Raw genomic sequence first — 25,654 nt, 5'->3', positions numbered from 1 at the left:
TGAATTTTTGGAAAAATCAAGCTGTGGAATTTGAAATACTCCTCCTAGACCTTTCCACCGATGGCCACCAAACTCGGTCAGCATGATCTACAGATATTGGGGACACAAAATTGCCAGGGGATTTTTGGTATCTCGAACGGTTTGGCCGTGGCAGGGCGACAAATTATGGCGAGAAATGAGAAACAGGAAATGTCTAATAATTTTGACACACTTTATCTGATTTTGACCAAACTTTAGCAGTTTGTTCGTCGTATGATACCGATCACAGAGATGTGACTATTATGAGTCAAAGTTATAGCGCCACCAACTGGCAGCAGGAAGTGTGTTGCTTGCAAAACACTTTTAAATCAACCTCTTAATTTTACTCAATTTGCTTCAAACATCATCAGAATAATATCAAAACACGGCCGATGAGAATCTGTGAAGGGGTCCTTGATACATCAAACGCTGTTGCCATGGCAACGTGTCAAACTTTAACATTTGTTTCCTGTGTTTTTAAATATAGCTGTGAATAAATTCATATCACTCATAGCAGAATCAGACAGTTCACACCAAACTTTGTCAACATGATGCCAAGATACTGAAGATGTTAAATTGTGAACGGCTTTGGGACATCTTGAACGGTGTTGATGTGGTGATTTATGAAAGTAACAATAAAAAAGATGAAGAGTTATTTTCATATATCTTTAAATTGCATTATTCTAACTCATCAAAACTTTTTACATATAAAGAACAAGAAATTCTTAGGAAATACGTGTAGTTTCAAAATGTTATCATGCTCAGAGGCCCCAAAAACATTAAAAGTGTCACATAAATTTGTCAGATTAAAGCTCTAATACCAGGGATGAACACTAGAGGTCCTCATAAGATAAGGAATCGTTTGACCTCTAATGCTATTTAGCTCATTCTCAGTGTATAAGAATGAAAATAATCCATAGAATCAGTTGATATAGACTGTACTGTCAGTGTACTTTTACATAATTATTTTGTATAGGTGCTTAAAGAGCATTAAAATCTTTTTTTAATCTTTTAAGGAAAAATTATATGATTTATATACATATATACAATCTCACTGATAGAATAAAAAATCTTATAAGTATGACACTATACTGCTCAGTTCACTTAATTAGAATGAGAAACAAATACATCAACTAAGTTAATATGTATTTATTTTTAATATATTTGTTTATAATTATTTCACAGATGCTTATAGATCATTAAAATAATATTTAAAAATGGATGTAGATCATAAAACATGGTAACTTTTTAAAATAGGGTCTCTTTTGTTAACATTGGTTAATGAACTAACACACGAACGAACAACGAACAATATATTTGTACTCGATTTTCTTCAAACTTCATCAGAATGATGTAAAAACACGGCCGATGAGAGTCTGTAAAGGCGTCCCTGATGCATCAAATGCTGTTGCCATGGCAAATAAATAAAAATACAAAATACATTCAAATATTTGTTTCCTGTGTTTTTGAGGCAGATAGCGTGCCTAGAATTTTATTTTCCATTTTCAATTTTCAATGATTTATTATATATTTAAAGTGCAGCATCCTAACTCTTTGAAACTTTTTTCATACAAATAACTATTCATTCTGATTAAACACAGTTCATTTCATAATTATACAAAACTCCACGAATGAAAGAAAATTAAAAAACAAATCTGATCTCACTCTGCTCTGCACTCTATGTGTGTGTTTGTGTGGTAAGTGGCTGAGTGTAAGGAGGTGGGATGGGTGGTAAGAGAAAGAGTCAGACAGGAGGAGAGACAGTTAGGGTTAGTCCAAAGGGTTATTGTGAATGCATGTGCCAACTGGGCACCGTTTTCCTGATGCTATCGGGATGGCGACTGCCAGACGGCGAGGGCCCGGTCAACGCTGCTTGCAGCTTTAATTTTTTTTTTTTTTTTTTTTTTTTTTTGTTAACCTTCCGGGCACTTAAGGGGGTCTTAACATTCTCAAAAACTCTTGAAAATTTGCACACATGTCGGAATCTGCGGCCATCAGGACGCCACAGAGGCTGGTACCGGGGCGTGGCAAGGGGACTCTACAGCGCCCCCTGGAATTTTGAGGGCCATATAGCACACATACTTGAACGTACACATATGAAACTCGGTACACATATAGAACTCATTGAGCTGAACAACTTTTGTACTCTATGTCATTTTCTCAATGCAACAGGAAGTGAGATATTTAGGGCTGTATAAAAAGCGCATGCTCTGGAATTTAACGTACTCCTCCCAGGATTTCCATACGATTGTCACCAAACTCGGTCAGCATGATCTCAAGACATTGGGGACGCTAAATTGCGAGGGGATTTTTGATATCTCGAACGGTTTGGCCGTGGCAAGGCGACAAAGTTATGGCGAGAAATGAGAAACAGGAAGTGTCTAATAACTGTTGCACACATTGCCTGATTCTGATGAAACTTCACCAGATTGTTCGTTGTATGATGCCGATTCCACAAAGGTGACTATTATGAGTCAAAGTTATAGCGCCACCAACTGGCAGCAGGAAGCGTGTCATTTTCAAAATGCTTTGAAATCAGCCTCTTAATTTTACTTGATTTTCTTTAAACTTCATTAAAATCATGTCAAAACACGGCCGATAAGAATATGTAAAGGGGTCGATGATAAATCAAATGCTGTTGCCATGGCAACGTCTCAAACTTTAAAATTAGATTCCTGTCTTTTCGAGGCAGATAACATGCTTAGAATTTCATGAAACTCAACACACACATCAATATTAATGATAGTTAGACACTGGCAAAAGATCATAAATGGGCGTGGAGCAGGCACTCTATAGCGCCATCTTTTGACAAAAGTTGGGGGGTTAGTTTTTCCTACAGTCACCAAACTCTGTACATATATTGTTCTCATCAATCTGGACAACTTTCTAAATTAAACTAATTAGCTAACACCAACAGGAAGCCGGCTATTTTGATTTGAATGTGGATTTTTGGAAAAATCAGGCTGTAAACAAATTTATACTCCTCCTAAGAAGAACAAGCTGTTCACACCAAACTTTTTTAACATGGAGAGAAGATTCTGAAGATGTTAAATTGCAAGCGGTTTTGGGATATCTTGAACGGTGTTGACGTGGTGATTTTTTAAAGATGTATAACCGTCATTTTCTATATCTTTAAAGTGCAGCATCTTAACTATTTAAAACTTTTTTCACACAGAGATCTTATCATTCTGAGCAAGTGCTGTAAATATCAATTTAATTCAAGCTTCTACGAATTAAAGAAAATTAAAAAAAGAAATCAGAAGCCTGCTGTCACTCTGCCTTGAGTGTCTGTGTTCAGTCACCATTAAGTGACTGAAGAGAGACTGAAGGGGGAGGGGTGAAAGGGAGAGAGGGAGAGAGAGTAGAACATGCTGTCTTGCTAAAGACCATCTTTGAGGAAAAAATGCACATTGATGTTACATAAATATGTTTGATCTTTGAGAGTCTGATATTTTGAGAAAATATAAAGGGTCACTAAGTCTTTCATTGTTTGTATTTTGCAGTTGTTGTTTTTTTATTTATTTTTTACTGAACTGTACCATGAACTTGTCCTATTCAGTCACATAGCAAAAGATTAAGAAAAATACAACTTTTTAGCATGAGCGGTTTATCTTCATTGATAGACATTTATTTTCATAGTGTTATTTATTGAATATAACATTTTAATTAACAGTTTCAAGACAAACTTTGTCAACAAAACAAACTTTGCTGTTATCTGTTCAAAACATCTGAAAAATTTACCATTTTAAGATCAGTTATATATATATATCGCCCCATTAAAATACTCAACTTGATTTTTAAAGATATTTTGAAAGAAAGAAGCGTTTATAGAGCACTTTGTGTATTGCTGTACACCCACATGAACTGTGTTCATGTTCATGTTAATTCACAGTACATAAACTAATGTTAAAATATACTATTTTACCATTAAACAATATATGAATACTTTTTTTAGCTTAATATTAATTAACATTAATAAATACTATTTAATTATTGTTCATGTTAACTAATATAGTTAATGTTAACAAATGAAACTGGTTGGCAATTTTATATATTGTGTGTATGTGTCTGTGTGTTGATTTTAAAGTTTAACCCTTTCAATTCAGTAAACTTTAAATCCAACTGACTGAGGGTTACTGTGAATGCATGTGCCAACTGGGCACCGTTTTCCTAATTGATTCTTTCTTAGTTATGTAGCGCTTAAAAGTGATGTCTTATAACAGGAGTCACCTGCAAAGCAATATCCACACACAAATTGTACAGATAGGTAACGATGACATTTAAGCAGAAGTGGTGGACGTAAAGCAAGCAATAATAACATTTTGTTATCATCATGAATTACATGTTCTTATCATCATCATCAGAATATAGGGAAAATGTTCCCTATATTGTGAATGGCTTTGGGATATCTTGAACAGTGTTGATGTGGTGATTTATGAAAGTAACAATAAAAAAGATGAAGAGTTATTTTCATATATCTTTAAATTGCATTATTCTAACTCATCAAAACTTTTTACATATAAAGAACAAGAAATTCTTAGGATATACGTGTAGTTTCAAAATGTTATCATGCTCAGAGGCCCCAAAAACATTAAAAGTGTCATTTAAATTTGTCAGATTAAAGCTGTAATACCAGGGATGAACACTAGAGGTCCTCATAAGATAAGGAATCGTTTGCCTCTAATGCTATTTATCTCATTCTCAGTGTATAAGAATGACAATAATCCATAGAATCAGTTGATATGTACTGTACTGTGAGTGTACTTTTACATAATTATTTTGTATAGGTGCTTAAAGAGCATTAAAATCTTTTTTTTTATCTTTTAAGGAAAAATTATATGATTTATATACATATATACACTCTCACTGATAGAACAAAAAATCTTATAAGTATGACACTATACTGCTCAGGTCACTTAATTAGAATGAGAAACAAATACATAAAGGCCAAAAAAATCAACTAAGTTAATATGTATTTATTTTTAATATATTTGTTTATAATTATTTTACAGATGCTTATAGATCATTAAAATAATATTTAAAAATGGTTGTAGATCATAAAACATGGTTACTATTTAAAATAGGGTCTCTTTTAACAATGGTTAATGAACTAACAAACACGAACGAACAACGAACAATTTATTTGTACTCGATTTTCTTCAAACTTCATCAGAATAATGTAAGAACATGGCCGATGAGAGTCTGTAAAGGCGTCCCTTATGCATTAAATACTGTTGCCATGGCAAATAAAAAAAAAAAAATACATTCAAATATTTGTTTCCTGTGTTTTTGAGGCAGATAGCGTGCTTAGAATTTCATTTTCCATTTTCAATTTTCAATGATTTATTATATATTTAAAGTGCAGCATCCTAACTCTTTGAAACTTTTTTCATACAAATAACTATTCATTCTGATCAAACACAGTTAATTTCATACTTATACAAAACTCCACGAATGAAAGAAAATAAAAAAAACATATCTGATCTCACTCTACTCTGCACTCTATGTGTGTGTTTGTGTGGTAAGTGGCTGAGTGTAAGGAGGTGGGATGGGTGGTAAGAGAAAGAGTCAGAGAGGAGGAGAGACAGTAAGGGTTACTCCAAAGGGTTACTGTGAATGCATGTGCCAACCAGGCACCGTTTTCCTGATGCTATCGGGATGGCGACTGCACAGTCGGCGAGGGCCCGGTCATCGCTGCTTGCAGCTTTAATTATTATTGTTCTTCTAAGGATTCTTATTTTTTTTTTTTTTCAACCTTCCGGGCACTTTTGGGGGCCTTAACATGCTCAAAAACTCTTGAAAATTTGCACGCACATTGGAAACTGCGGCCATCAGGATGCCATAGAGGCTGGGACCCGGGCATGGTTCAGGGCCTCTACAGCACCCCCTGGAACACAGTCAGAAAACTTGATGTATTGCGCACACCTACTTACACGTATTAATATGAAACTTGGTACACATAGATCTCACTGAGGCAAACAACTTTTGTACTCTATGTCATAGGCTCCACCCAACAGGAAGTGAGATATTCAGGGATGTCTAAAAAGTGCATGCAATGGAATTTAAAATATTCCTCTTAGGCCTTTCCATCGATGGCCACCAAACTCGGTCAGCATGACCTCAAGACATTGGGGACGCAAAATTGCGAGGGGATTTTTGATATCTCGAACGGTTTGGCCGTGGCGGGGCGACAAAGTTATGGCGAGAAATGAGAAACAGGAAGTGCTTAATAACTTTGACACACTTTGTCTGATTTTGACCAAACTTCAGCAGTTTGTTCATCGTCTGATGCCGATCACAGAGATGTGACTATTATGAGTCAAAGTTATAGCGCAACCAACTGGCAGCAGAAAGCGTGACGTTTTCGAAATGCTTTAAACTCAGCCTTTTAATTTTACTCAATTTGGTTCAAACTTCATCACAATAATGTCAAAACACGGCCGATGAGAATCTGTGAAGGGCGTTATCGATAACTTTTATCATGTTGCCATGGCAACGTGTCAAACTTTAACTTTAGTTTTTGTGTTTTTGAGCCACTTAAAATGCGTAGAATTTCATGAAACTCAACACACACATCTGTATTAATGACAGTTAAACACTGATAAAAGCCCATAAATGGGCATGGAGCAGGCGCTCCATAGCGCCACCTTTTGACAAAAGTTGGGCGGTTAGTTTGTCCTACAGTCACAAAACTCGGTACATATATTGGACTCATCAAGCCGGACAACTTTCTAATTTACACCCATTAGCTATGACCAGCAGGAAGTTGGCTATTTTTATTTAAATGTGGATTTTTGGAAAAATCAGACTGTGGAATTTGAAATACTCCTCCTAGGCCTTTCCACCGATGGCCACCAAACTCGGTCAGCATGATCTCAAGACATTGGGGACACAAAATCGCCAGGGGATTTTCGATATCTCGAACGGTTTGGCCGTGGCGGGGCGACAAATTATGGCGAGAAATGAGAAACAGGAAGTGCTTAATAACTTTGACACACTTTGTCTGATTTTGACCAAACTTCAGCAGTTTGTTCATCGTCTGATGCCAAATAACAGAGATGTGACTATTATGAGTCAAAGTTATAGCGCCACCAACTGGCAGCAGAAAGCGTGACATTTTCGAAATGCTTTAAACTCAGCCTTTTAATTTTACTCAATTTGGTTTAAACTTTATCACAATAATGTCAAAACACGGCCGATGAGAATCTGTGAAGGGCGTTATCGATAACTTTTATCATGTTGTCATGGCAACGTGTCAAACTTTAACTTTAGTTTTTGTGTTTTTGAGCCACTTAAAATGCGTAGAATTTCATGAAACTCAACACACACATCTGTATTAATGACAGTTAAACACTGATAAAAGCCCATAAATGGGCATGGAGCAGGCGCTCCATAGCGCCACCTTTTGACAAAAGTTGGGGGGTTAGTTTGTCCTACAGTCACCAAACTCGGTACATATATTGGACTCATCAAGCCGGACAACTTTCTAATTTACACCCATTAGCTATGACCAGCAGGAAGTTGGCTATTTTTATTTAAATGTGGATTTTTGGAAAAATCAGACTGTGGAATTTGAAATACTCCTCCTAGGCCTTTCCACCGATGGCCACCAAACTCGGTCAGCATGATCTCAAGACATTGGGGACACAAAATCGCCAGGGGATTTTCGATATCTCGAACGGTTTGGCCGTGGCGGGGCGACAAATTATGGCGAGAAATGAGAAACAGGAAGTGCTTAATAACTTTGACACACTTTGTCTGATTTTGACCAAACTTCAGCAGTTTGTTCATCGTCTGATGCCAAATAACAGAGATGTGACTATTATGAGTCAAAGTTATAGCGCCACCAACTGGCAGCAGAAAGCGTGACATTTTCGAAATGCTTTAAACTCAGCCTTTTAATTTTACTCAATTTGGTTTAAACTTTATCACAATAATGTCAAAACACGGCCGATGAGAATCTGTGAAGGGCGTTATCGATAACTTTTATCATGTTGTCATGGCAACGTGTCAAACTTTAACTTTAGTTTTTGTGTTTTTGAGCCACTTAAAATGCGTAGAATTTCATGAAACTCAACACACACATCTGTATTAATGACAGTTAAACACTGATAAAAGCCCATAAATGGGCATGGAGCAGGCGCTCCATAGCGCCACCTTTTGACAAAAGTTGGGGGGTTAGTTTGTCCTACAGTCACCAAACTCGGTACATATATTGGACTCATCAAGCCGGACAACTTTCTAATTTACACCCATTAGCTATGACCAGCAGGAAGTTGGCTATTTTTATTTAAATGTGGATTTTTGGAAAAATCAGACTGTGGAATTTGAAATACTCCTCCTAGGCCTTTCCACCGATGGCCACCAAACTCGGTCAGCATGATCTCAAGACATTGGGGACACAAAATTGCCAGGGGATTTTCGATATCTCGAACGGTTTGGCCGTGGCGGGGCAACAAATTATGGCGAGAAATGAGAAACAGGAAGTGTCTAATAACTTTGACACACTTTGCCTGATTTTGACCAAACTTCAGCAGTTTGTTTGCCATCTGATGCCGATCACAGAGATGTGACTATTGTGAGTCAAAGTTATAGCGCCACCAACTGGCAGCAGGAAGTGTGTTGTTCGCAAAATGCTTTTAAATCAGCCTCTTAATTTTACTCAATTTGCTTCAAACTTCATCAGAATAGTATCAAAACAGCCGATGAGAATCTGTAAAGGGGTCCTTGATAGATCAAACGCTGTTGCCGTGGCAACGTGTCAAACTTTTGGTGAGTCTAATCTAAAGCCCTTTGTGACGTTAAATTGCGAAGGATTAGAGTTTTCATCAGAGAGCGTGTCCGTGGCGGCCTGACAAATTTTGATGTTTCGCCATGAAAAAGGAAGTTGCTATAACTCAGGCATACAATGTCCGATCTGCCCCAAACTTCACATGTGTGAAAACACTCCTGACCTGAAGATTTCTACATGTCCATATTCAGTTATAGTCATAGCATCACCTGCTGGCAACAGGAAGTGTCATGCTGTACTCTGCAACAAACTCCTCCTAGAGATTTATACAGATCAACACCAAAATCGGTCAGTCTAATATAAAGGCTTTAGTGATGTTAAATTGTGAAGATCTTGAGTTTTTGTTAAAGGGCGTGTCCGTGGCGGCCTGACAAAATTTGACATTTCGCCATGGACATAGAAGTTGTTATAACTCAGCCATAAAATGTCCGATCTGCCTCAAACTTCACAGGTTTGGTAAAAGTCCTGGCCTGAAGACACCTAAAGGCCAATATTCAGATATTATCATAGCACCACCTGTTGGCAGCAGGATATATCATATCTTTCACTGACTCAAACATACCAAAATCAATCTGCACCAAACTTCATATGTTTGATAAAAGTGCTGGCCTGAACACATCTACATGCCAATAATCAGTTATAGGCATAGCGCCACCAGCTGACAGCAGGAAGTTTGGCACATATTTATTTATTTTTATTTATTTATTCTGTCATATCATATCATATTATCCTACACAGCTTTAACATGACAAACAAGAAAATGACACGACAAAAAAGGAACAAAGAAGATAAATCTTATAAACATGCTCCTTTTTGGCTCAAAAAAATAAACAAAATAAATCAAAAGAATAATAAACACGACAATTAGGCTACAGTTGCATTTACAACTCTTAAACCCATTCCTAAACTCTCTTCACCAATGTAAACATATTACTTCATTCAATAAAAGTTATATTTCTAGATTACACCCACTATATTCCAAGTTCCTGATTAACAACATATTCTGCAATTATTTTGTCTTTATACATTTTTTTAAATCTAGTAATAGTTGCAGATTGCTTCATTTCATCAGTTAAAGCATTCCATAGTTTAACTCCATGGACAGACACACACCTCTGTTTTAAAGCAGTCCGTGTAAACAAAGTCCGAAAATTATACCTTCTTCTATGTTCCTCATCCTGTGACACTAAAGAAAATAAATTTTGAAGAAATTCAGGCAATATTCTTCTTTTAGCCTTCCAGACAACCACCAACATTTTTAAATCAACCAAGTCCTTGAACTTGAGTTGCTTGGACTTAATGAAAAGGCAGTTGGTGTGGTCTCTGTACTTGGCTTTATTTACCACTCTTATGGCTCTTTTTTGTAAAAGAAACAAAGGCTTGGTATTACTGCTATATGTATTCCCCCAGACCTCAGTACAATAATAAAAATATGGTAGTATCATAGAGGAATATAACATATACAGTGAACTCTGGTCAAGCAAATCTTTAACTTTAAACAAAATACCAATGTTTTTACTGACTTTACTTTTTATATAATTAATATGGGCTTTCCAACTTAGTTTTTCATCTAGCAAAATACCCAAGAACTTGATCTCAGATACATATAAATGACTTTGACATATTTCTCCATATTTACTGTATTAAAAGCATACTGCCCACCGTTCGCTATTTTCCTAAAGCCACCGATCGGCGGTGAGCCCGGATGCGAGGACCCTATCATCACTGCTTGCAGCTTTAATATTATATTAATATTTAATATTAATATTTAACTACCATGTAAGAGCTGTGTTTTCAGATGGTGCATGTTGTTATTCTCAGGGCTGATAGAGATGGACCATATGGACCAATCACAGTCATTTGTGATAACAGGCTATTTTATTCAATCATTTTCAGCTTTGTATTGTGTGTGAATCTCCAGTCTCCAAAAAATCCCCAAAACTATGCTAAAATTTGAATGTAGCCCATTGGAGAATTCAGCTTTTAATTCGGCCGGTAAACACCCTCTGGAGAACCACCCCTTTGTTTCTCATACACTGAAAACCCTAATAAGTTGACTGGACTAAAGTGATTGAGTAAACTCGTTGCCTCAATTTAATTGAGTAATGAAGTCTCCCAAAACTTGCATATTTAAGTTTATTTAACTTAGCGGTTTTGTAGACTACACTTAAATCATTCAGTTCAATAAACTTTGTACTTATTCAATATACTTAAACGATTATGTTCAAATGCACTTATATATTTAAGTTAACTCAACATGGAAAGTAACTGAAATAAACTGAAACTTATTTTTGACTGCATTCTTAGTGCACACACCGAACTGAAATAAAACAATGAACAAGATAATTAATCTTTGATTTTTTTTATTGTCAAGATGTCACAATATTAATGAAAATACAGTTAACACTACACTGTAATCTAAATCAGTTATAGCCACACCTTAAGGTGGTTAAAAAAATAAATAAACTAGTGCAGTACATCAATTGTACAACTCTATGCACATATGTGACCCTGGACCACAAACCAGTCATAAAAATTTTACAAAACGGAAATGTATACATCATATAGAAGCTCAATAAATAAGCTTTCTGTTGATGTATGGTTTGTTAGGATAGGACAATATTTGGCCAAGATAAATCTATTTGAAAATCTGGAATCTGAGGGTGCAAAAAAAAAAAAAAAAAAAAAAAATCAAAATACTGAGAAAATCACCTTTAAAGTTGTCCAAATTAAGCTCTTAATGCATATTACTAATCAAAAATTACATTTATATATATTTATAGTAGGAATTTTACAAAAAATCTTCATGGAACATGATCTTAACTTCAACAGTTTTGACCCATACAATGTATTTTTGGTTATTGCTACAAATATACCCCAGCAACGGTTTTGTGGTCCAGGGTCACATATATACTTCACTCAAGTATCAAGTATTTATTTTAATTTAAACATTGCATTTGACTATTTAAGCTTTGTGCAAACATAGCAAACTAAAATAAAACATACTCAGCATATTGTGTATTTCACCAAAATTTCATTAAAAAAAATACTGAAATATTGCTGTCAAAACCATACTACAGATGTGTAACAATATACCAAATTAACTACGACACATCAGTTGTAGAACTCTGCATTTAACAATTTAAACATTATTTTTATTCCAAGAATGTTAAAGTATCACAGTGATTTCTTAAGCAAAAGTTGGTTTGCCAGAGACTGCACTCTTGGCTTGAGAGCATTCTGTCCCATTGGCATTAGTACACGCCAGATGAAATCAATCTTGTTGGTAAGTGATCTTGGTTAATTCAGGTGTAGTGCGTATATCAGACCGAAGAGAAGTCAGATTGCCTGTGGGAGGTCCTGCACTTTGTCCATCACCACTTGGCCTTCAAGAATTATTCCAACTAAAGAAGTCAAATGCAAGGAATTGGAAGACTGAAGATCAGTGTCCTCCAATAAGATCCCCACTGGCACATCAAGGATAGTGTTGTGATCATCAGGTACCTAGTGAAAAAAAGACGTATAAATATAGTATTGTGATCAGAAATCCAAGGTTTATCATCAATGGATGTTTAACAGAATGCCCGCTTTTTTTTTTTTTAAACACTAATTCTAATCAAACATGGATATTTTCTTAGACAAACTGATACAAACCCCCTGGAGCCGTGTTGGGCAGTTTAATGATGGATGGATGGAATTTTTTGAGATTGAAAATTTCATCCCCCATTCACTCTCATTAAAAAGCTTGGAAGAACCAGGATAAATTTTATTATAACTCTGACTGGATGGCTTGATTGTCATTAAACCATGGGGTAATAATTTTTGGGTGAACTATCCCTTTTAAGAACAGATTTACTTACTAAACATGACTGGAAGAAAGAAGAATCATCATCTCCAAGCATGATAGGCAGTCCCCGAAGAACAAGGGTTCGGACCTCAGTTGGCTGGGCTGACTTTAAAACATGAATTTCTATTAAAGCCAAAAAACTCAATTTCAATCTATTTTAAGCATTTGTATGTGATATAAATTAAATTTTAGATTATAATACATAAAAGATTACTGATATGAGAAAATAATAAATAAATTACATTGTTAAAATAAATACTGTCATTTACTCACCCTAAATTTTTTTCCAAACCAAGCTGTTTTGATGCACCACTCACATGTACATACTAAAAAGAAATAGGGAAGTCAGTGCTGCACCAAAATAGTTTGATTACAAATATTCCTTCAAAATATCTTCCTTTGGTTTCAGCAAAACAAAGAAATTTATACAGGTTTGGAACAACTGCGGGTGAGGAAATGATGAGAGGATTTCCGTTTTTGGTTTCTATCCTTCAAGTTATGTTAAAATAATTACTGACCTTTATTTGCTGTAAAAAGTTCAACAAGCGCTGACCAGGAGACCCCCTTTTGGTTTTACAAAGGTCCATGAACTGTGTCTGTCCAGGTTTTTCTAGAATTCCTGCATTAGATTTTTGCCTTTAATTCTGTTGAACTCCATGCAAACCTTGGGGGAAACATCAGGTCACTAATCACATTAGCTTCCACACAGAAATGCTTTACAGGCTAATAAATAATTAGTAAATAATGAAGGCTAAGAATTGGTTTTCTTTATCATGTTAAAGGAATAGACCACAAAAAAAAAGAAGAAAAAAAAGAAAATTGTTGTAAAACACATGATTTTATTTTGCTGAACAAAAATGCTTGCAGAGTCAAAAACACAATACTTACATTTCCACATGTAATTGTCTCATGTAACCTGTAACAGAAAAGTTGAAAATAATAAGTTTAACAATCAGTAAAAAAAAAAAAAAAAAAAATTACTCTATAATTAAGATTGTAGTCTTACAACGTTATCCAAAAATAAAACTAAATGTGCATACTTTACAAATGCTCTGTACAAGTCAAAATTGTCGACTTTTCATTCATACTTTGATAACTTTATGCACAATATATTGTTAATTAATTGATCTCAGAAGTGGCTGCCATGCTCTTTCCCACAGAAATACACAATTACACTATGATTAAGTGAATTAACTAATATGTTTCGGTTTTACAAATCAAATAAAGACTAATTTGATATCTCAGTTATCATACCATCTCAAATCCATATAAGTTAACGTTAACGTTACTTGATGGCTAACGTTACGCTGTCAAAGTTTGACCATGGCTGTGTTGTCTTTTATTATAGAAACGTACCACAAGGACTTAAATAAGCATATTTCACTCAAAATCGTCACTTTATATTAACATTTACATAATTTACTTACCGAACATAGAAGAAAAACATCTGTCTTCAAACTTGTCAGCAACAAAACAGACGACGGCAAAAGGACCAATGAGCTCTCTTGTTGCTAGGCGGAACTCCTTGCATGTCCAATCACATTAAAATAAAGAACTGCGAAATGTGAGCATGTAAACGCGGGCCATTTTCAAACTATAATAATATGTCAGATTTCCGGTAAAGCACTTTCGCTATTAGTAGTTGAAATGTGATTTTGCGCTCTCTGTAGAGTTTACAAACTAGTTTACTATATGGATTACATAAAGATTGGCATACTTTGTGCTGTTAATATCTGGTTCAAGCGTAAAAAGAAAATTCTTGCAAAACACTTGTTTTTACCATAATGCAAGCACCACAGCTGAATGTGGATGTGGGGAATCGTACGATTTGCACGCCTCTCCGAAGGGAGTAGAAGCTCCTCAGCTTTGCTTAAAAGCATTAAAATCAAACTGTGCAACCCAGTGTCACAAAAAATAAATAAAAATAAGTAGCCCAAATGTGTTCCCATTATGGTGAATAATTGTAACTGAAGCAATTTGTTTTCTGATTTAAAAAAGAGAAAAGACCTTGCACATGGTATTATAATTTTTAAAAAAGGAAAAAGACTACATTTATGAAACTGACCTTTTGAAAATGTTTTTTTTCCCCTAAGGATTAATCATGATTTTGAGCTCACAACACTTAAAATCTTAAGTTTATGCATTTTGATGGTAAATAAGTTAAATTAACTCACATTTTTAAGTGACAGGACCAACACACAAAATTGTAAGTAATGTTTAGTCAACCTAACTTGATTGTTTAAGTAAAGACAACATTAGGGTTTACAGTGTAGGAAGCACTTATTAGCCGGAAGCATTTGCTGCCCAATGAAGCAGATATCTAGCACTGCAATATCTTCAGAGTATCTTCTAATTTAGCTGTACTCACAAATGTCTCCTCCATCTCTGTTTCGCTCAGCTCTGTGTAAAAGAAAGAGATGTTTTTAGTGCACAACCATTATCTGCATTTGAGTAATAATGGAGTTGCATGGGCTCTTCACAGTGTGGGGCATCCTGCCTTATTAGCATTAGCTGGGTGACCTTCAGCATCTCCAGCATTTTGATTTCTTTCCAATGGCCAATTAAGCAGGGGGTGGTTTATTTAAAATAACATTCAAATAATTACGCTCAAAGTTGGATGGGGATGAGGGGCGAGAAAACCTTAAAACTGCGCTTTAACACACTTTGTCTGATCCTCGGCTCCTCTGCTGGTGATAAAGGACAGTTCGCAGTCTTCAGGTCTTCACAGGCACCGTCAGGCGATAAGGGAGGGACGCGAGGAGAGAGAACAAACACGTTAGATGGAGTGTTATGATAAGAAGAGGGTGATTTCTAAGAGACCGTGCCCATGTGTGCTGTGCCAGGCTGCTCTGACACTAATCCCAGATTTGATAGAGCACCAGCCAGTCCCTTGGAGCCCACCAGATGAGAGACAGCTACAGCTGACAACACAACTGAGAAAGAAAGAGCGCTTACTTGAGGTTTGCCAGTGTTTTAATGAGAGCGAACTCGCGGCGCTGGCTGGGTGGCATCCAGCGGTGTCTCTCTGCCAGTGCGAGCGTCCGCCCACCGAAACCAAACATGGCAGAGAAGCCGAACCTCAGCAGACGACCCATAGAGCTAAAGCTGCACACGTCCACTGGCTGATGATGACCTAGAACAAGCAACATAATGCAGTCAGCACACTGAGGTACCAGGTTCACCAAGGCACTGCCCTAGAAAGAGTACAAACCACTAGGAACAAAGGACACTTGAGCCACAGGAGGGTTAAACACAAGAGGCAGGATGTAGATTACAGCTTTGTTACAAATGACCAAATTCGAAAGCAGTATGGCATGTATTCTTTGTAAAGAAGGTGATTGCAGAAAAAAATTGTTCAGTCTAATTTAAAATCGACAATTTTACCCACTATTTGACTATTTCACCCCAAATATAATGTATGTTCTATCACTTATGAGGCAGCTATGTACAGTTGAGGTCAAAAGCTTACACTCCCCTTTTAGAATCTGCAAAATGTTAATTATTTGACCAAAATCAAATAAGAGGGATCATACAAAATGCATGTTATTGCTTATTTAGTACTGACCTGAATAAGATATTTCACATAAAAGATGTTAACATATAGTCCACAAGTGAAAATAATAGTTGAATTTATAAAAATGACCCGTTCAAAAGTTTACATCCCCTTGATTCTTAATACTGTGTTGTTACCTAAATGAACCACAGCTGTTTTTTTGTTTAGTGATACTTGTTCATGAGTCCCTTGTTTATCTGAACAGTTAAACTCCCTGCTGTTCTTCAGAAAAATCCTTCAGGTCCCACAAATTCTTTGGTTTTTGTGTATGTAAACCCTTTCAAACAATGACTGTATGATTTTGAGATCCATATTTTTACACTGCGGACAATTGAGGGACTCATTTGCAACTATTACAGAAGGTTCAAACTCTCACTGATACTCCAGAAGGAAAAACCATGCATTAAGAGATTGAATTTGAAAATCAGCGTAAATTTAACTTATTTTGTCTTCTGGGAAACATGTAACTGTCTTCTGTAGCTTCTGAAGGGCAGTAATAATGAAAAAATATGATATTCAGGCAAAATAAGAAAATTGTACACATCTCCATTCTGTTCAAAAGTTTTCACCCCCTGCTCTTAATGCATTGTTTTTCCTTCTGGAGCATCAGTGAGTGTTTGAACCTTCTGTAATAGTTGCATATGAGTTCTTCAGTTGTCCTCAGTGTGAAAAGATGGATCTCAAAATCATACAGTCATTGTCGGAAAGGGTTCAAATACACAAAAATGCTGGAAAACCAAGAATTTGTGGGACCTGATGGATTTTTCTGAAGAACAGCAGAAAGTTAAACTGCTCAGGACAAACAAGAAACATTTCTTAGTATTACCAATGCTAAAAACATTTGTTCTGCTTAATATTTTTGTAGAAACCTTGATTGTGGTTGTTTAAAAATTGTTTACAACATCTTTAGTCACTTTTGATAAAAGGGATAGTTCACCCAAAAATTTAAATTCTGTCAGTAATTAATCAGTCTTTATGTTGTTACAAACCCAAAAGACCTTCATTCATCTTCAGAAGCCAAATTAAGATATTTTTGATGAAATCCGAGAGCTTTCTGACCCCTTCATAGACAAAAACGCAACTAACACGTTCAAGGCCCTGAAAGGTAGTACGGAGCCAGTGTTCAGACATAATCAGGAGACTGAGATGGAAGAAATTGTTGAATAAAATTGTTATTTTTGTTTTCTCTGTGCTCAAAAAGTATTCTCATAGCTTCATAACATTATGGTTGAACCACTGAGGCCACATGGACTATTTTAACAAAATGTCCTTACTACCTTTCTGGGCTTTGAACATCTCAGTTGCTGTCTATGCAAAGTCAGAAAGCTTTCGGATTTCATCAAAAATATCTTAATATGTGTTTCGATGATGAACAAAGGTCTTACAGGTTTGAAACAACATGAAGGTAAGCAATTAATGACACAATTTAAATTTTTGGATGAACTATCCTTTTAATTTAATGCGTCCTTGCTAAATAAAAGTATTTCTTTCCAAAAAAAAAAGAAAAAAGAAAAACCTTCAATTAAACTTAAACGGTAGTTTCTAATCTGTAAGTATATGCATATGTTTATGTATATGTATATGTTTAAGTAGATGTAAATGTGCATTCTATAATCAGCAAATTTAATTCTACACCATTAGAAACAATAGAGTCATCTATCAAGTGTCAATGTGACATCTCTTGAGTTAATTGGATCTGGATCTTGGATCTGAAACTGGATCTGGTGGCCTATTGGTTGAGTCCAGTCCCTGTAGCCCGGCACATTCCTGACCTCCTTCTGTCTCCCCATGCATACGCTCTCCCTCATGAATTATTCATCAGATCCTTCCAAATCCCGCCAGTTGGCCTTATTCACATGCGTAAATATTGCTTAATTAGAAATGAACAAGCCCTATATTGGCCCTCCTAAATGGGCATTACGCTCTCATTCATGTCAGGTGTCTTATGTGCCTTCGATGTTTCTCTTTTGCCTCGCAGCGACAAAAGCCAGACATTTTGTGTAGTAAAGAAAGGGGAAAACATGGTTTTTATTCAGTTCGCTTAACATAAGACGCCTAATGCCAGCATGTCGGAATGTCTTCTAAGGAAAAGCTGTCTTTTGTTGAGCGAGTGCCTACACTTAGCTCAGCGGTTCGTACCGAGAGCCACAATGTTTTGATGGAGCAATTAATCACGACGGTACGAGGATGTTTCTCAACGTTCCTGCTGAGATGGCGAGCGTACCGCGGTGCGCAGAGAAGGTGCCAATCTCAGCGAACAAAAGAAATTTAGCACTCGTTCTTAAAACTCACACCTCCCTTTAGTCAGAAGCTATGAGTTACAATACCATATGGCTCAATTCTTAGGACTTAATGATGAGACGCATTCTCGCACACGTGGAGGTCAGATTGCGGTTAATCATCCGAATTTGTAGCCAAGTGAGAACAAAACTGGGCCGGAGAGTTTGAGGGTTTGTCATCCAATTTTGTCAAACAATCCAGTTTTGCACCTTTAAAAGGTTCTTTCCAAAATTAACATTCACAAAAATGTTGTTCCAACTGTTTTTGTCCTGGATTAACATGAGGGTGAGTAAATATTGACAGAAATTTCTTTTTTGAGTGAACTGTCCCTTTAAATGTCAGTCTGTCTTTACACAAATCTATAGTATGACTTCAAAAGACTTAAAGAATATAGTGCATGAGTCATTTGGACCACTTTTATCTTGCTTTTTATGCTGTTTTGTATATTTCGAAGCCTGAATGTCATTGTATGGAAAATAACTTTCACTGAAAAACCTTTTTGGCTTCTACAGAAGAAAATAACAGCGTAAAGGATTCTGGAATGACATAAGGGTGAGTAAATAACAGGGATTTCATTTTTGGGTCAACTATTCCTTTCACTTTCAGTCTGTTCTTCACACAAAGCTACAGTACATCGTGTTTTTGTACATTTTGAACCCTGATTGACATTGTATGGAAGATAACTGAGAGAATTTACTAAAAATTCTCCTTTTGTCTTCTATAGAAGTAAATAACAGGGTATAGCATTTTTGGAATGAATTGAGAGTGAGTAAACAAAAGGGTTTTCATTTTTGGGTGAACTGTCCTTTTAAATTTCAGTCTGTTCTTCATCCAAAGACTTAGAATATAGTTCATGAGTCTTGCTTTTTATGCTTTTTTTTTTTTTTTTTTTTGTAGATTTTGAAGTCTGATTGTCATTGTATGGAAAATAACTATATGAAGACTTCCTATAGTGCTCTATTTGCCTTCTCCAGAACCAAATAAAAGCATTGTTCTGAAATAACATGAGGGTGAGTAAATAATGACAGGATTTTCATTTTTGGGTGAACTATCCCTTCAAATTTTAGTCTGTTCTTCACACAAAGCTACTTTATGACTTCAGAATATGGCGTATATGTCACTAGGACCACTTTTATAGTGCTCTTTACACTGTTTTTGAACATTTATGAAAAAGAACTAAGTGAAAATCCTCTAAAAATTCACAAAAAATCTCCTTTTGTCTTCTACAGAAGTAAATAATAGCATACAGCATTCTGGAATGACATGAGGGTGAGTTTTTAGGTGAACTGTCCCTTTAAATTTCAGTATGTTCTTCACCCAAATACTTATAGAATATAGTGCATGTGTCATTTGGACAACTTTTATGTTGCTTTTTGTGCTGTTTTTGTACATTCTGAAGCCTGATTGTCATTGTATGGAAAATAACTATATGAAGATTTCCTGTAATGCTCCTTTTGTCTTTAGAAGCAAATAAAAGCAGCATTCTAAAATTAACACGATAGTAAGTAATGACACGATTTTCATTTTCGGGTGAACTATCCCTTTAAATTTCAGTCTGTTCTTCACACAAAGCTACATTGTGTCATTTAGACCCCTTTATGTAGTTTTTTTTTTAACTGTTTTTGTACATTTTGAATCCTGATTGTTATTGTATGGAAAAGAACTAATTAAAAAATCTCTAAAAATTCACTAAAAATTATTGCTTTTTCTTCTACAGAAATAAATAACAGCATACAGCATTCTGGAATGACATTAGGGTGAGTAAACGAAAGAGTTTTAACTTTTGGGTGAACTGTCCCTTTAAATTTTAGTCAGTTCTTCAGTCAAATACTTAGAATATAGTGCATGGGTCATTTGGACAACTTTTATGTTGCTTTTTATGCTGTTTTTGTACATTTTGAAGCCTGATTGTCATTGTATGGAAAATAACTATATGAAGATTTCCTGTAATGCTCCTTTTGTCTTCTTTAGAAGCAAATAAAAGCAGCATTTAAGAGTAACATGAGGGTGAGTAAATAATGACAGGATTTTAGTTTCTGGGTAAACTATCTCTTTAAATTTCAGTCTGTTCTTCACATAAAGCAACATTGACTTCAGAATATGGTGCATGTGTCATTTGGACCACTCTTATGGTGCTTTTTACACTGTTTTTGTATATTTTGAATGCTGACTGTCATTGTATGAAAAAAAAAAAAACTGTTAAAAAGTCACTAAAAATTCATGCATACAGCATTCTGGAATGAAACTGGAATTTTTGGGTGAACTGTCCCTTTAAATTTCAGTCTTCACCCAAAGACTTAGAATATAGTGCATAAGTCATTTGGACCACTTTCATGTTGCTTTTAATGCTGTTTTTGTACATTTTGACCCCTGGTTGTCACTGCATGGAAAATAACTATATGAAGATGCCCTATAATGTTCCTTTTGTCTATTCCAGAAGCAAATAAAAGCAGCATTTTGGAATAACATTAGGGTGAGTAAATAATGATAGAATTTTATTTTTGGGGTGAACTAACATTTTAAATTTCAGTCTGTTCTTCACACAAAGCTATATTATGACTTCAGAATACAGTGCATGTGTCATTTGGACCACTTTTATGGTGCTTTTTACACAGTTTTTGTATATTTTGAATGTGGACTGTCATTGTATGGAAAAAAAACTGTGAAAAGTCACTAAAAAATCATGCATACAGCATTCTGGAATGAAACTGAAATTTTTGGGTTGAACTGTCCCTTTAAATTTCAGTCTTCACCCAAAGACTTAGAATATAGTGCATAAGTCATTTGGACCACTTTTATGTTGCTTTTATGCTGTTTTTGTACATTTTGACCCCTGATTGTCAGTCACTGCATGGAAAATAACTATATGAAGATTCCCTATAATGTTCCTTTTGTCTATTCCAGAAGCAAATAAAAGCAGCATTTTGGAATAACATTAGGGTGAGTAAATAATGATAGATTTTTTTTTTTTTTTGTGAACTGTCCCTTTAAATTTCAGTCTGTTCTTCACACAAAGCTACATTATGACTTTAGAATATAGTGCATGTATCATTTGGACCACTTTCATGTTGCTTTTTATGCTGTTTTTGTACATTTTGAAGCCTGATTGTCATTGTATGGAAAATAACTCTGAAGATTCCTTGTAATGCTCCTTTTGTCGTCTTCAGAAGCAAATAAAAGCAGCATTCTGGAATGACACGAGGGTGAGTAAATGAAGAATTTTCATTTAATTTCTTTAACCCAGCAAGGAACTTCACATGTAGCATGTGATTAGAAAACAAAATATCACCAGATAATAATTTCTCAGTAATCCACATAGAACAATGATACAGTGACAACAAAGAACCTCATTAACTCGCGCACACAACCGATTCTGTAATTCTATTGTGCGGTTCTGATTGTGTTCATCCCAATCGTAATTCAGCTGTAAAGCAAAATTTTTGCCAGTACGTGTTCTTTTTTTCTTTTTTTGGAGGATGCGAGCTTAGCTTGTGCGTGTAATCCCCTGACACAAGCCAAATCCGCTTGTCTGTTAAGCTAAGCCCAGGAGAGCTTGCACAGTCGACACAATGGCCCAGACATATTGGTGCTAACTTCAAAAACGCCTCACAGAAAGACAGACAGACAGGAACATGCAGTGCTAAAGCCAAAGCGCACACTGCCAGCCAGAAGTAACACTTCCAATGACGGCCCACAGCCACTTCAAAGAAACTCAGTGTTTGTGGCGGACCGCACGGGTGATTGACGACAGACGTATCTCCACCTCTCCCGGGACCGTCTCTCGTTCCATGGGACCTGTTAACCATGATCTCCAAAGCTGGAGAGGCAGAGCCCACGCGGGGGGTTTGTCTTCTCTCGGCCCCCATAACAACAGCCTGTGCACTCTAATTAAACAACAGATTACAGAGAGCCACCGCATGCGCCGCCATTGGGATACACCAAAAAGAGGGAGAGAGAGACTTCCAGTGGGTGAAAATGAAACCGTTGCCCCTGCACACATAACTCAGTGGAATTGAAAAGTAAATACGAATCCTATTTACATATTATTATCATGTATATTTGTGCTCCATTAAGTCCCGTGGTTCCTCAAGGCCTTACTGTTAGCGTACAGGGAGCTGTAAGGCTAGAGAATGACTGGAAGCTCATGCATGAAGGAGAGAAAGAAACTAAGATTAAAAAACATACCCATGATAATATGCAAGGCTGCAGTCACAGCACGTCTTATTCCATGCACAGAGCAGGCCACCACATCAGTAGAACCTATAGAAGAAAAAGAAAACACGTTTTGAGACTCTTTAATAGTGATCAAGCACCAAAACTTACTGAAAGAACCAAAAGCGTAGTTCATATAGACTTAATATTGTCTTAATGATCTTAAAATGTGACATGAAATGCTATATATTCCAAGTCTCCGAACAATTAAAATGTTGGTCTGTTTGTCACATAAAGTTGTTGTTTGGCTCCAGAATATTAATATATATTTTATTTTGGTCAAGTTTTCATATTGCTTTAGAAGATATGAAATATAGCGCATGTCTTATTTATAGAAAAACTATAAAGCCCTATAAACAGTTGAGATCAAAACTTAACATTCACTTGATTCTTAATACTGTGTTGTTACCTGAATGATCCACAGCTGTGTTTTTTTTTGTTGTTATTTATTGATAGTTGTTCATGAGTCCCTTATTTGTCCTAAACAGTTAAAATGCCCATTGTTCTTAGTTTTATCAGCAATTCTGTGTATTTGAACCCTTTCCAAAAATGACTGTATGATTTGGGATCCATCTTTTCACACTGAGGACAACTGAGGGACTCACATGCAACTATTACAAATGGTTCAAATGCTTACTGATGCTCCAGAAGAAAACACGATGCGTTGAGAGCCAGGGTGGCCAGAAATTTTTGGCCGTAGCTCGTAGACTGTTTGTTGTAGACTCAAAAACTTTACACCGTTGCATTCCTTGGGTCAGCACGAACAAAAATGGAGTCAAAATGTTTGAGCTACGACGTGCGGTTGCCCCCGAAAAATGGACTTTTATCCAAATCCTACTTTTGCGAACTAGTCCAAGGTTTTTTACCCGATTGGAACCAAACCAGTGCAGAAATATTCTCTGGACACTGAATATCAATAATTATCCAAAAAAAGTTGAAATTTCGACTCGCATTCGGAACTTTTATGGCTCTGTAATCACGTGGTTTCTCACACATCCACACAATATGCATATAATTTGATAGATCTCTGTCAATTAAATCATTCATGAATTATTCTTAATTAAGTTAAAAACCTACTTTTGCGAACTAGTCCTAGGTTTTTCACCCAATCTCGATCAAACCACATACACCCAATAACCTACAGAACCTAAACAAAAACATAAAACTTTACGAAAATTGGTGAAAACATGTACCAGATGACTCTTAACAAGCATGCAAGGTTTCTTAAAGATCGGACCATAGGTGGCACTATAACAGTTAAAAAGAACTAAAACCACAATAAAACGCCCATATATTCACATATACACTATATTTTCATAACATATTATATATCTCCTCATTCTGAAAAACTCTGCCTCTAGGACCACTTTTGCAATCAAACTGTTCTTTTAATATTTGAGATTATTTAAAAAACATACTTTGGTGAACTAGTCCTAGCTTTTAAACTCAAACTCAATAAAATCAGTGTAGTACAATTCTCTAGACTCTCTTGGTCAATAATTATCAAAATAATATTGAACCTTTGCATTTGAACAGCTATAACAGGGACATAATATGTTCTTTACATAGTTTACCCAAAAGCCTAAAAAATCCTAAAAGAAAGCCCACAACTTCTTAAAAATATGCACAATTTCATTCTAAACAAGCATGCAAAGACAGATTGGGCAAACAATAACACTATAATAGCTATAAAGGTTAAAACACTGTGTTTGTATTAGACATTGAATGAAATTGCAATGTTAAGCAGAAGATCAAGATGGGCTCATTCAACCAACTCAAACAATAGTTTATAGGTTTGCTTATGGATTCATGCTTATAAAATCACTGTATTAACATTTAAAATCACATTTAGTCAAAGTTTACCATTTTGTTCATACAGACTTATCAGTTTTCACAATTATGCCAGATTATGGTTACAGTGAAACCTGAAAATGACACATAAAGTCAGTAAGTGTCTTGTTACCTATCATTTATTTCAGAAATCTCTTATGTGCAACAAAATGTTTGTGCATGTGTCTGTGTGTGTAATCATGCTTAATGAACATAATAGTTTAACCATTTCATTTCTGTGTATGCTTCTGTTTCTGAGAGTATTCTCCATAGTGGATGTGTTCTGGTGTCAGCCATTTATTTCATGTTGGCCTACACCATAACAGCATACAGTAGAAGCCAAAAAGTCCCTAAATGCTCGAACCTTGATAATTGCTGCTTGCACCTATATTTTTATATTAGTGTGTAATTGTCATGGAATTTTCATTGTTGACTTTGTTTTTAAAAATGCAACATAAAGTGCACTGTATTCTAAGTCTTTTGAAGCCATGCGATCTTTGGGCATGCATTGTGCAATTTTGTGACAATGAATAATGACATAAATTTTAATCTGCTTGTCCCACAGAGCTATTTTATGCTTCCAAAGTCTTGGAATACAGCACACAAGTCTTACTTTTGCAGCTCTAGTTGTGGTAAGAAATGGACTTGTATTAAGATTCATCAGTATTTCTCTTGTGTTCCACGCACACAGATTTGAGTTTGCTTTTTGGGCGAGCTGTTCCTTTAAATGGACTTGAATGCATTTCATGAATGCATTTCATAAACAAGCAGCCTTTCTATTTGGATAAATTCTGTTCTCCGCACAGGTGATTTTGTGATAAAGCTTTTTCTCGTTAGACACACACTGATGCTGATGCTAAGAGACCATCTGAATGCTGTGGCATATGGTCCCATGATGTTTGCTATAGTGTGTATCCCCGCACAGACACTGTTTACTCTCAGTGAGTGATGAGATTCCATTAAGAGCGGCTACAGAAACGTGAAAAAATGTAGCTTTGCTTTATTATAGGAGACTCTCTCCGCTGCATATCAATGTTCTCCAGCACCTGCTACAGGGGACAGAATGGGAACCTGTCCATTCAATTTCTATTTGGCCAATCACGGCTCACTTAAAGTACTCAAT

At 35.9% G+C, this 25,654-nt stretch overlaps 1 protein-coding gene across 1 annotated transcript in view; it reads right to left on the bottom strand.

Moving 5' to 3' along the window:
* LOC141340602 (ceramide kinase-like protein) overlaps window positions 1-22,783 on the bottom strand; it is a 37,881-nt gene extending 15,098 nt beyond the window's left edge. The window contains exons 1-4 of the mRNA XM_073845636.1: window positions 22,675-22,783; window positions 15,612-15,789; window positions 15,320-15,376; window positions 15,025-15,056 (exon numbers count right to left, since the gene is read on the bottom strand). Coding sequence (XP_073701737.1) covers window positions 15,025-15,056; window positions 15,320-15,376; window positions 15,612-15,789; window positions 22,675-22,678 — 271 coding nt within the window. The 5' untranslated portion in view covers window positions 22,679-22,783. The remainder of the gene's footprint in view (window positions 1-15,024; window positions 15,057-15,319; window positions 15,377-15,611; window positions 15,790-22,674) is intronic.
* Between the last annotated feature and the right edge of the window lie 2,871 nt (window positions 22,784-25,654).

Source organism: Garra rufa, chromosome 8 (genome assembly GCF_049309525.1).
Source record: "Garra rufa chromosome 8, GarRuf1.0, whole genome shotgun sequence".
In the NCBI taxonomy this organism is placed as follows: Eukaryota; Metazoa; Chordata; class Actinopteri; order Cypriniformes; family Cyprinidae; genus Garra; species Garra rufa.
Note: the sequence above shows the minus strand (reverse complement) of the source record. Positions and strands in the feature narration are given on the sequence as shown.